Source organism: Nesoenas mayeri (genome assembly GCF_963082525.1).
Source record: "Nesoenas mayeri genome assembly, chromosome: 2".
Classification (NCBI taxonomy): Eukaryota; Metazoa; Chordata; class Aves; order Columbiformes; family Columbidae; genus Nesoenas; species Nesoenas mayeri.
This window is the reverse complement of record NC_137543.1, coordinates 96,148,767-96,161,288: the sequence shown is the minus strand read 5'-3', so window position 1 is coordinate 96,161,288 and position 12,522 is coordinate 96,148,767. Positions and strand designations below refer to the sequence as shown.

Here is a 12,522-nt window from a genome sequence, read left to right as displayed (position 1 = left end):
AAGAGAGTATTTGGAAAACTTTTCATTACCTACATGCAGCACGCTTAAATCAATGTCAGTGGTTTAAATTAAAATCCCAAGTGCCAGAGAGCTAGTTAATCTTCACAACTTCAAAAGTGACCATAAAGAGCTATAAGAAAGGCAATTTATTTTTGTCCATTGCATTTCTTTAGCCAAACAGGAGAAAAGCGTCTATTGGGCTTGAGAAGTTAAAACAAAACCAAAGCACGCTAGAGTGATCACAAGCTGTTGGCCCCTTGCCCTCTTTTAACTGTCCTTGGAAAAAAGAAAAAAAAAGAAAGAGAAAAAAAAATCAAATAAAATTCCACTGAATCTCTGGAAAAAAAAACAAAGCACATGCACAATACAAGCCTTAATGTAAGTTAGAAGCATCTGAAGTTTATTCACCTGGAATAGCTGTTAACCTGCTGTGATCTTGATACATTTATGTTGTTGAGCTCTGGTACATTCAAGCTGGTGGTCGTGTGTTTATTGTGACAATAAGACTGATGTGCTTTATTTGATATTACTCCATTACTGCAACTACTTTCAAACCCTGTAAGAAAGTTTTAATAATTGTAATCATCTACAAACTTACTTGCAAGTATGGATTTCCAAAAGTGAAATAAGCATAGTTTAATTGTTCCCGGTCAGTAGACAGCAGATTTGCCAAACAAATAAACTTATAAACAAATATTTAGCCTCTGCGTTTCACATATTCAAACCTTTAAAGCTTCTACAGTGCAGAAATTAAGCAGTATTTAACAAGTACCAATACATATGTGAGAAGGTTTTTCATTTGTATTTATACACCAGTAAAAGAGAAAACTGCATGAGTAGAATAATTTCTTAGAACTGATACACTGTTCCTGAAATATCCGAAAATCTTTTCTAGGCCACTGTAACCACGCTGGATGGAAGCAGACATGCATTTTACTAATTCCTAATCACATAATTCTTTCAATAAATGCACAGTAAAATTCAGTGCTGGAAATACTTTACGTGTTGCTACACTTAAATACAACCTCCCTCCTTCCCCATATAATTATTTTAATTGTTAATATTGTGCTCTGCTAAATAAAGTTACACCCTGCGGTGAAATTGCGATGTCTGGCTAAAATGTCATTCTGACCCTTCCAACATAAAATCAAGAAACTAGTAGTCCTGAAGAACAAGCAGACAATCTGAGAGGATCTCCACTCACACGCGTGACAGCAGAGTCTTGACACAGAGGGAAGAAAAGAGAAGCTGCTGCTTTTCCAAGGGCAGCAGGACTCTGGTGGCTACACTGGCTTCCTGCTCAATGTCACCAAGAAGAATAAAAAGCTTCATCACCACCTCAGTGCTCTTAGAACCGCTTCAACTCTGCAGACTGAAATGTGGCCGCCAGCAGAAAGTCTTTTACGTAACTCCACCACCCAGCTCCCGGTATTTCCTATGCAAGAGCAGCTGTTCCAACTATTTCATGAACAGCATAGGAAGTGGATCGTATAGACCACTTAACTGGATTTAAACCACCTTGCCCAAGCCATAATCATCAAAAGGATAACAGAAATTTGCATCATAACCTTCCACTTCCTGGAAGCAAGCATTTCTTAGAAATCAGTGGCAACCTACTTTGCAAACCCTTAGTAAAAACAAGAGTACATACAAAAAAAAAAAGATTGTATTCTATTTATACACTTCCCATTTCCCCAGTGACTAAGAATCACATATTTTAATTATTAAAACTACACTCTTATACAAAGCATTCAGCATCAATTCTTAATTAAAACAAATTGTTAGTCTGTATTTTTAACTTCTCCCTTTACTTAATTCTACCAAAGAAATCTACATGGTTTGGTATTTCCAAATCTATGTGGTGCATCCTTCACATCAACTTACCAGAAAAGTGTGTGCTGCTCCCTTTGCCTGTTGCCAAATTGTGAATATTCATTCCATGGCTGGGACTCATGCTAGGACTACTGAATGAGCGTGGGCTAACAGGGTAACTGTCTTGAGATTTTGGACTGTGGCCTCCCAAACACCGCACTTCGCTGTCTGTACCATTCACCATCTCTATAAACTGGCGCACCCTAAACGAAAGGCAAAAAAGTTAAGCTAATAAAACAACTAACACATTTCAATTTACCAATGATAGCAATGATTTAATTTTAGTGCTAAATAGACAAAAAGTCTGACTCAACAAAATGCTGGATGTCAGTAATCCAATCATTAATAAGCTCTGGAGAGGGAGGAGAACAGGAATCCTATCCTTTGAGGACAGACTTTGGCAATAAGTCCTCAAAGTTTAGAGAACTAAATAGTATTTTCTTGTTTTAACTGTTTTGCTTTATTGGCAGGGGCAAGGTTATTTCCTGAGGATATGTCGTTACGTTGTCCTGTCTGTCATTTCTCTCAAAGTAAATGAGAACATAGTTCTGATCCTCTGGAACAGTAAGCATTAGGTGGCAACTTTTAACATTAAACATTTGCACAGGAAACAGTTTGAAAAGCAAGCTCATATACAAACCTTCTCTTTAGAGGCTGTTGCTCTTTGTCGATTTTACTTTAGATAAGGAGGCTTTACTACAGACTTTAAGGTTTTACTACAGGCTTTATGGTTTATGCTTGGATAGCCTCAATAGAACAAGCAAAATTTAGAAAGACACATTGAGGAAAAGATAACATAAGCTGATGTTATTGAGTGAAGCTTTTCACCAAAATGTTTGCATTTCGTGAATTGTGTGGCAAGTCTGCAGTACCAGCACATGAATTCTGTTCAGCACTTGAGCATGACAGACTTCAAATACATTCCAAGTTAATTAATTGAACCTAAAAATTGAAGTGCTTTGTTCTTATAGGAGATAACAGATTTTTTTCCGCATTCAAACACTACAACGTGATAGAAAATTCTGGAGGATCAGTGTGGCTGGCAATTAAAAATGCCAGAATGAAGGTGACTATTGTGTGCCTGGGAAGCCAAGAGAACTCTTTGGGATTATGGAATTTCCACAGTAGTAGCCAGAGGTTGCAAGTAAAGTGACAAGGAGTGAAACAGCTCATTTAAACTGGTCTTTAAAGTCAGTCACCCACTTGGAGGAGGAGACAAACTCTTAACTTTCTTGAATATGACACTGTATCAGTTTACATTTTAAGTTTTACTTGACACCCAATTCGAATAAAATTGATTTGAAAAACTACAAAACTTAGTTCCAGAGAACAAGTCTACAGTGAGATGTGAAATATGCTGCAAAACAAGACCTTGATGACAAAATCTAGTTAAACATGTAGCAAATAATACAGCATAAAAACGTGAACTATATACATTTTCTAAAAAATGCTGCTTAACTTTGTTTAAAATTCTGTGAAAGCTTTAAATGAGTAACTGTCTTGTCTCAGAAGGTACTGTGTCATCTATAAACACACATCTGTATAATTTGAAGACTCACTTTAATGCAAATAAGAGATTAGGATTTCTTTCTAGTAAACTTGGATACAACTGTTGTGTTGTTTCAATGGCTTCTCCCATTCTTCCTGCTAAAACCAATTTCTGAATTCCTGTTCACCAAAAAACAAATAAGAGATTAGGATTTTTTTCTAGTAAACTTGGATACAGCTGTTATGTTGTTTTCAATGGGTTCTCCATTCATCCTGCCAAAAGCAATTTCTGAATTTCTGTTCACCAAAACCAACATCAGTTAAATGAACAGCTTACAGATGAAGACATGTAAATTAATGATTAAAAGACACTGCAACTATCAATCAGCAAGATTTTTTTCCTCTTAGAAAAAACTTTGTAAAGAAAGATCACACTTCCGTAAAAAGTTCAATAGAAAAAATTAAGAACTGCACTCTACCTATATAAAAATATTGAGTACTCATTTAGATATATTTATTGCCAATGTACAATTACCTTGTACTTGGATTGTTCATTTAGAGGTAGATTAAGATTGCAGGCACTCTTCTGCAATTTATTTCTCATTTTTGTACCTTTATAAATAAGCACATACCAAACTATCATCACCCAAGAACATCCAAATTGCATCCCACCTCCCACACGTTCAATTTTGACTAAGCAGAAGAAAATTTAGGTGCTCTTATTTACAACACATACTTCCTGCCAGGTTACAGTTGACTACATCTTTCCACAACAGTCTGTGCTTTATTGGTGCTTCTGTTGCGGTAACCTGGCACAAGTTGCAAACAACCCAACAAATGGGTCATTTTTCAAGCAGAGCAGTTTCCCTGTGTGGTGTTTCATGCAGTCACACAAACACTTGTGTTCATACAGCAGGGATTTAAATGAACAGGGAAGGCACAGTTTAACCAGGCTACCAAGCAGCACTGCCACAGCGAGTCAGAACTGAACTGCTGTTAGTCTTCCTTGTCCTCTTCCCCCTCACATCTGTAAGCAGGAAAACTCAAATTTGATTTACCTTATAAAGCATTCTCTAAACTCTACCCCTCTTCACAGTGGAGATAAATGTCTGTTTGTGAAGACTAAGTTTGACATTCCTGTTTGTGACTGACCATTAGCTCTCACAAACAAGATATTACCTACATTTGTTTAAGGCAGACCAAAATTTCCCATTCAAAAGAAAGCAACAGGTGATTTCCACATTCCGCTACATCAAACAAGTTCCAAAGCGTTAGTGCAGAAGTTCATCTTAACCAGCTGTTCTTACACACATAACTTTACATGACAGCAAAGAACTATACTAGGGAATAGTGCTGAAAGGAAATTCTACAAAGATGCTTAAGAGAAAGTTTTATGTAATATTTAAGGGAGGAAAAAGAGGATGTAACATGCTTTCCAAGGCTTACTTTGTCTATTTTTAATGGAAGCTAATTCTTCTAGCACAGTCTGGTCTGTGGATCTGGCGAATGCCTCTGCTGTTGCACAGTATCCATGGTGAACTAAGTAAGATGACACCATTCTAAAAACAAACAAAAACACAACCCAGAAACACTCATCAAATACAGGTAAGAAACCAAGAACTTATTGAATGTAAACCCCCTTTTATTAAATAAAGGAACTTAGAGGAAATTAAAGAATTCTACTTGAAAGTCATAAATTTCTGTACAAGTCAGACAAAAGCGATTCAACTTGGGAATCAGTGTCTTCTTCAAAACACTGTACAGAAAAAAAACAACTAAAAATACTTGTATTATTTTATTATTATGAATTTTCATAAAAATGATTCATCGTTCAAAGGTAGGCTCATTGACAACACTACCTGCTACTAAGTTTCTCTTTTTGCTCATTACATACACTGAAGTGACATTTCTGCACACTAAGGTTTTGTTTTCACTAAAGAAATAAAAAATCCAAAGCTGCAACCACCATTTTTCCAAGTGAGACAATTAACGAGCCACAACTTAACCTGGCATGCTGAAAGGCTGAGAACACAAAGGGAAATTTCCAGAGCTCAAAGTATTAAAAACTGCCCATTACAGCCACAGCAATTTTTCTAAACTCCTCAACAAACATTAGAAAGGTCAAATTGGAATGGAAGACTTACACTCATCATTATAAACTCTTAATTAAGTAATAATGTGGACAACTCTTCCCTCAAACATCTATTCACGCTCAATTTTATACATATTTATCAAACTTATGTCAACAAATTTGTATTAGTTTTTAAATACTATCTGTAATTTTTTGCACAAGTCAATAGTTACAATATTTAAAAACCTCTGAAATAATGCAATTATTAACATCTTTTTTAAATGAACAATATTAAAAAATCTTACTTCTGAATCATTGTTTGCCACTCTCCTTCACGATCTCCTATTGGAAATCTGTCAATCTGTGCTTGAATTTTGGTTCTCCATTCTCTCATATAGTCTTCAATGTCAAATACAAATGGGTGTTGTCCAAAATTAGCATCCACAACCTCTCCTGGTGTTTGAAGCCCTACTGTGGGATACAAGTTTGGCTGCAAGAAATTTTGCAATTAGTTTTTTTCTGCTTTTTCTGAAGTCCCGACATTTTTTTGTCATCTCTGTTTTATCCCCAATGCTACTAGTAGTGTGAACCAGCAAATAACTCCTGGACAGATGATCCAGAGGTAAAGCAACTTCTACCAATCCAGCAATACAACGACTGATTATTTTTCATTCCCAGTGGTCATAATTCTTTTTATTTTGAAATAAGAAAGCCTTACTGATCATTCCTTTCTATTCAGAAAAATGCACTTTTAAAACTCTGCTAAACTTTACAACTTTTTGATTCCAATTTTACAAGATATTCAATACCAATTTTTAAATGATTTTTAAACACCAGGATTAAAGTTTCTTTTAAGAAGAGAACAAAAATTAAACTTACAAAGTGAGTCATTTTCCTTTTGGGGTGAAATACTTAAAACATCGCTGAATTTTAGTGGTAAGAACTGACAGGATAGAGAACTCATTAGCCTCAAAGTCCAAGTGTAGCGCCTAAAAAGAACTGTAACAGTGCATTGAAGTTCTCATGAATTCCTGGACTTGTATCTAGAAAAAGACTTTAAAGCATTTATTGTTGTCTCTGTTTTATTTTCTGCTTAGAGATTAGGTCTCCATGCAAATCTGAAATATGCCAAATATGAGAAAAATAATATCTGCCTATTGGGATTAAAGTAACTTTCTTAAATGTACCTAGCATCTCAGCTATGGCAGTGCCATCCGTTGGGGGTTTGGGTGGGTAGTGTTTTGTTGTTGTTGTTTGTGGGGTTTTGTTTGTTTTTAATTTATAAATACACCTACATCATATTTACACCACAATCGATGGTCATATGGTATGATGGTATGCTGATCTATGGAAGTATATGCTAAATAAATTAAAGCAATCAAAAAGAATTTATCGACATGGAGGTCAGTAGGAACACTGAGGCCTGGTGAAATGAAAGCAAAATACTCCAGTTGTTTAAATCATGTCCAAGTGGATCATGCCCTTCTCTCCCCCCTACTCCCCTCTTTTTTTTAAAATAAAGACTGCTCATAGTGTCACCTAGTCTAGACTAATCAAGTCTCAAATCTGTTCATGAGATCAAAACAATTGATTCTAATGAGGAGGGGTCGAGCTTTAAACTTCATATGACAGCGTCAGTTCTCCTGTGCTGGCACTGTGTGCTCACGGGCAGCCCTACTGGCACCTCACACATTCAGAATAGCATTAGGGGCTTCCTACACAAAGTACCCAACCCTGTGGTGGGGCTCGGTTACCAACTTCATTTTTCCTTAATATCTGTCCTTGCCTCCTAAGGCCACATCAAATGAAGCAGCTGGCCAGATAGAAATGCGTCACACGCTGCACCCTAACCCAATTAGATCAGAAATGAAGTGGATGAGGGGAAAAAAAAAAAAAAGCAAACAACAAATAAGTGCAGTATCATGCCTGTACCAGTAGCATAGAAAACACATTTATAACAGTTTCAAGGAAAGTTCAATTTAATTGACCAAAAAGCTTCAAGGATTAAGATACCTGCAGCTTTCTTTAAAAAAAGAAAATATTATGATACCTTTGATCTTATGAACAATATAGAGAGAGATTTTGAAAATCAGGCATCAAGCATGAGTTACAGTGACCACGTCTTAAGTAGCTGGCCTTTCTAAAAATGACACACAACTGTGTACATACATGTGTACTCACATGCACAATGCTGGTGTTTAAGGTAGCTTTGGCTTTGTATACAAGGCCCATATGTGTCAAAGAAAGTATGTAATAACTACCGGTATATATTATTTTCTGCTAAACTTGCATTAGAATGCCTCAACATTAAGAACCTGAAAAGGAAAACTGTGAGGACTTTTTGATTCAAGTCATCACTGAAATGATGATGAGAAATATCTTGATATCAAATTGGTTAATAAGATTATAATTCTATTTCCAAGAAGCATAAGGTAAATGCAAGTTACATTTGAAACATCTGTTTAATACACATGAAAGCTGTTTGAAAATGCACTTATCTTACCGGTAAATCTGTGAAAGCGATGCCTGTAACAAAGAGAAAAATCAAGATTAATTTCCACATGTCTGGGTTCTAGCCTCACTTTTTCAAGTGTATCATTATATATTCAGAAAACTCACCCAAATAATCTCAAAAATATTAAGTATGGTGACATCCATAATGCTTAGGTACAATTAATGCACTTGAGTAACAAAGGGAAATATTTGGCAAAAAGTAATTTTTATTCTATTTGCCCTCAATTTTTCAAAATGGGGCTTAAAATGTAGCAAACATCATACAGATATGCAGATTAAAAAGTATGAAAATTCTGGCTATAAATTAACAGGAAGAGTAAGAATATATGAAGATATTTTTTTATTTGCATGTCTTAATTCTGACACGCCAAGATTTAACAGTGTCTTTTCTTGTTTGTTATTACTTTACTTTATTAGTTGGCATTCTCTTTACATGAGCATCATGTGCCTCTAATAGTCCAAACCAGTCTGGTAAATGCTTCACTCTAATCTCCACCAAGGTGCTTTGTTTTGGTTTTCAAACAGTAGCTTAATAGCTTGTTATATAATCACAAGCATCCAGCTACCCATAAGACTGAGGCAGTGATTTTGATGTCTCAGGATTAGAGAAAAATCTGACCTGTATACACTTCAGGAACTTCAAGCTATTATTTGGCTGGGGCAGGGGGAAGCTTTGAGTTAAAAAATAAATATCAGGAAATCTCCTTCTGACAGACAAATGGTAACAGCATTTCATAATTTCCTTTACTGTTGCAAGTATTTATTCATTTTTTCTTTTAAGTCCATAATGATTTGAATCCACTTATCCTTTCCAACTCTTACTTGTTTTGTATTTCTGCCTTTTCAAATTTAAGATGAAAACAAAGCTTTTTAACTTTTTGCCCTAAATTCACCTGTGCTTTCCATCTCCGCTCTTCACCAAGACTGCAAATCTCAAGAGCATCTGGATTCCTTACTCACACTTTTGATACAAGGAATGTCATATAGAGTGAATCTCAAAGCTATCATTTTATTTATTACCTGTTCACACCCTAACTTACTTCTAAGATATTACAACTTTCTCTGTTTAGCGCAGTTTGACATATTACTCAACCTCTTCCAAAATAACCATGGCAGTAGGCAAGACAGATAAATGATGGCTGAGTGACATTAGGCATTAGGGTTATTTCTAAGGTTTGGGGTTTTTTGTGTATGTTTTTTTGTTTGGTTGGTTTGTTTGTTGGGGGGGGTTGTTGCATTGGGTTTTTATGTGTCTGTGGTTTTCTTTTTTTCCTTTTTTTGGGGGGAGGTGGGGTGGGGTTTTGTTTGTTGTTTTTTCAGCCCACGATTTAACACTTGCATGAACAACTACTTAGTCCTTTTTGTAGAATCAAATCTGAGGCTGAGCCAGAGATTTCCAATACTCCAGTACATCTGTGGCCCAGAAAAGAAACACAAATGTTCTCCAAGTTACGACTGTATAGGAATTCTGGACAACCAGCAGCAGCAACAACTCAGCACAACAGCCAAGACTTCTAATTTCTTCTTCCCCTAAACACAGAATCAATTTTCCTCTGTCAGAAATCCAAGCTAGCAAAGCCCCCGACAGAAGAACAGTTGTCAGGTTTCTTTCTGAAATCCATGAAGCATTTGTCAGACTCTGTCTATGATAAATCACATTTTACTAGCCTCTCCTCACCTATGACATTCTGTTCTCTTTACACAGATTTTAATCGCTTGGAGTGTTGTTTCACAGTTGACCTAATCCAGTCTGCTTTAAGACTTTAAGAAAGTGAAAGTTCTGCTCCTCTCTTAGGTCTTCCAAGCATGTGACCATAAGGGCAGTCAGAAAATCAGTGTCTCTTCGGTTGATCAACAATCTGATCCAACTTACCCGCAAGCACACTGCTACTAATTCCAAAGAGGGAATATCGCAACATCACCCTTCTCAGCCTTAACCCAGTTAAAGATTAGGGTAAACACAGCATAACCATGTTACCTTCCTTTTCGACATATACCATGAAACAGGGCCAAAAGAAACAACTACACAGTGCACAGTTTAAGTGTCCCACTGTCACAGGTGTCAAAGTATTAAGTCTAGGTGCATAGACTCATTCAATTCAGAAGAAACATTAAATCATGACAGAATAGAATCACAGAAGAATATTGTGTCCAGTTCTGGGCCCCTCAGTTCAAGAAGGACAGGGAACTGCTGGAGAGGGTCCAGCGTAGGGCAACAATGATGATTAAGGGAGTGGAGCATCTCCCTTATGAGGAAAGGCTGAGGGAGCTGGGGCTCTTTAGTTTGGAGAAGAGGAGACTGAGGGGTGACCTTATTAATGTTTATAAATATATAAAGGGTGAGTGCCATGAGGATGGAGCCAGGCTCTTCTCCTTGTCAAACAATGATAGGACAAGGGGTAATGGGATCAAGCTGGAACACAAGAGGTTCCACTTAAATTTGAGAAGAAACTTCTTCTCAGTGATGGTGACAGAACACTGGAACAGGCTGCCCGGGGGGTTGTGGAGTCTCCTTCTCTGGAGACATTCAAAACCCACCTGGACATGTTCCTGTGCGACTTCACCTAGGCATTCCTGCTCCAGCAGGGGGATTGGACTAGATGATCTTTTGAGGTCCCTTCCAATCCCAAACATACTGTGATACTGTAATACTGTGAAGTGATTACTTGTAATTAACCTCTGGAGGCACCTAAGCCCTGCTCTGAGTAGAGAGGCAGGACAACTCCAAAGTTTGGTCTCTTTGCTCAGGGCCTGAGAAAACAGACAGTCCTATTCTGAGACAAGGAGAAGAATTTAAACCATGTCCTTCCCCTTACTGCCTTCCAAACCTTCCTCATGTTTGGCAATGTGAGAAAATAGAACAGACACTTCAGGAGTCCCTATCTCAATAGCCTCTTATTTCATTTCAAGCTAGCCTCTCTTTTCCTTATCACATTTCTACCCGAGACAAAAACCTTATTTTTTTTTCTGAGCTTTATCCCTTGAAACTTTCTACTCCCCTCGGCACAATTCCGAGATCTCTCCCTAAGCCCGCGCTCTCTCCTTAATCCATCTTCCTGCATTAAGGTATTTTTCTTCTTTCTTTACGCTCTGTATCTTTGCTCATTAAATTGCATTAAGTAACTGAATTATTACATGTATTGCATCAAAAATTTTAACTCTACCCCTCCTGCCATCTTCAAACTCAAAAATAGTCTTGCAGTGTTGCATAATGCAAAAATTTACCATGAGGATTTAATGGACTTAAAATTAACACAACTTGTATAATTCATAGTTTAAGCCTAACTATGCATGACTCCAGCCTGGGAGTCCAAAAGACACTGCTCTCCAACATATGTCCTAAATATTGCCCCTATGATGTAAGGTTTTAGTGAAGGCTAGGTGTCTCTCATATGGTAGTGATGAATTTTAGCTACATCCACCCTTAATTTCTTTAGTTCTCTTATATCTATTACCTTATGTTATAAACATTAAGTATTATTTGTGGACTTAGTAGCAAAGTTCATAAATGTCAGTCCTATGGAATGAGATGCTATGAAAAATCCTTCCAAATTCACAAAGAATGTTAGTGCAAGTGGTGCACAAGAAATTAATCTTCCCAATCCTTTAATTAATTCATAGATTATGAGACTGTCCAAAGGATTATTCAAACACTTAGCTCCTGACATGAACAGTTTCAGATTTAAAACAGACTTATAGACATAAAGTTATCATTAAAGATAACGTTTCTCCATACCCAAGCTGTGGCCATTCTTTGTGTAGAAGCAGGTATTATTGATAAGGTTGACACAACAACCAATGACATCACCCGTAGTAAATGTTGGACCGTAGGGTTGTCCAGTTCCAGAGGAACAAAATGAATGTCCATCATCTCCATGGTAACCATACGAATGTTTATCCCAACCTAGAGAACAAAAGCATTTGCAATTAATTACTTTCCTTTTTTATGAAATAATGGAAAGACTATGCAAAGTTAGTATATTCTGACCAGGTTAATACAATTAATTACCATGCCCAGCTTTCTGATATCTAAGATTTCTTATCTAACTAACAAATCTGTTTAATTTTAAAAATAACAACTTATTTTATCAAAATGGCTAAACAGGTAATTCCATTTGTAGTACATAACAGGCAACACAAATTCAAATAACACATTTTTCTCTTTAAGTGAACACAAAAAATTATTGACATCCAAGATACGATGAGCTACGATGCTGAAATTTGAAAAGCTACATGCAGATCTGACATGTCCCAATAAACCGGCGAAGATTCTCCTGTTCTCGCTTTCATCTTGCAAAACTATTGCTACCATATGTCATAATCAAATTCTTCCTGGCTAAAACCCAAATACGCATCTCTGGGGAAACACATTTCTGCTCCTGGTTATTCTCAATGACTATGCAGCAGCAACCAGTCTCTGCAAAACAGAACCTCCAGCCTATAGTGTCACTAGCTTTGCTGCCCCTAAAAATAAATTTAAAAAAATTTATCACAACAGGTGAAAGTCAGCCAGCAGGCAGGCAAATCATTATGTATGCAAACAGAGTGCTAATTCTGCAGGTGAAGCAGCTGTAGAA

The 12,522-nt window shown here is 36.7% G+C and overlaps 1 protein-coding gene across 3 annotated transcripts in view; it reads right to left on the bottom strand.

The window, feature by feature from the left end:
- Positions 1–12,522, bottom strand: part of RANBP9 (RAN binding protein 9) — a 40,461-nt gene that overhangs the window by 6,012 nt on the left and 21,927 nt on the right. For all 3 annotated transcript variants that reach the window (XM_080338830.1, XM_080338831.1, XM_080338832.1), the window contains exons 4-10: positions 11,682–11,849; positions 7,935–7,957; positions 5,737–5,921; positions 4,807–4,919; positions 3,432–3,540; positions 1,885–2,075; positions 409–556 (exon numbers count right to left, since the gene is read on the bottom strand). In XM_080338830.1, coding sequence (XP_080194956.1) covers positions 409–556; positions 1,885–2,075; positions 3,432–3,540; positions 4,807–4,919; positions 5,737–5,921; positions 7,935–7,957; positions 11,682–11,849 — 937 coding nt within the window. The remainder of the gene's footprint in view (positions 1–408; positions 557–1,884; positions 2,076–3,431; positions 3,541–4,806; positions 4,920–5,736; positions 5,922–7,934; positions 7,958–11,681; positions 11,850–12,522) is intronic.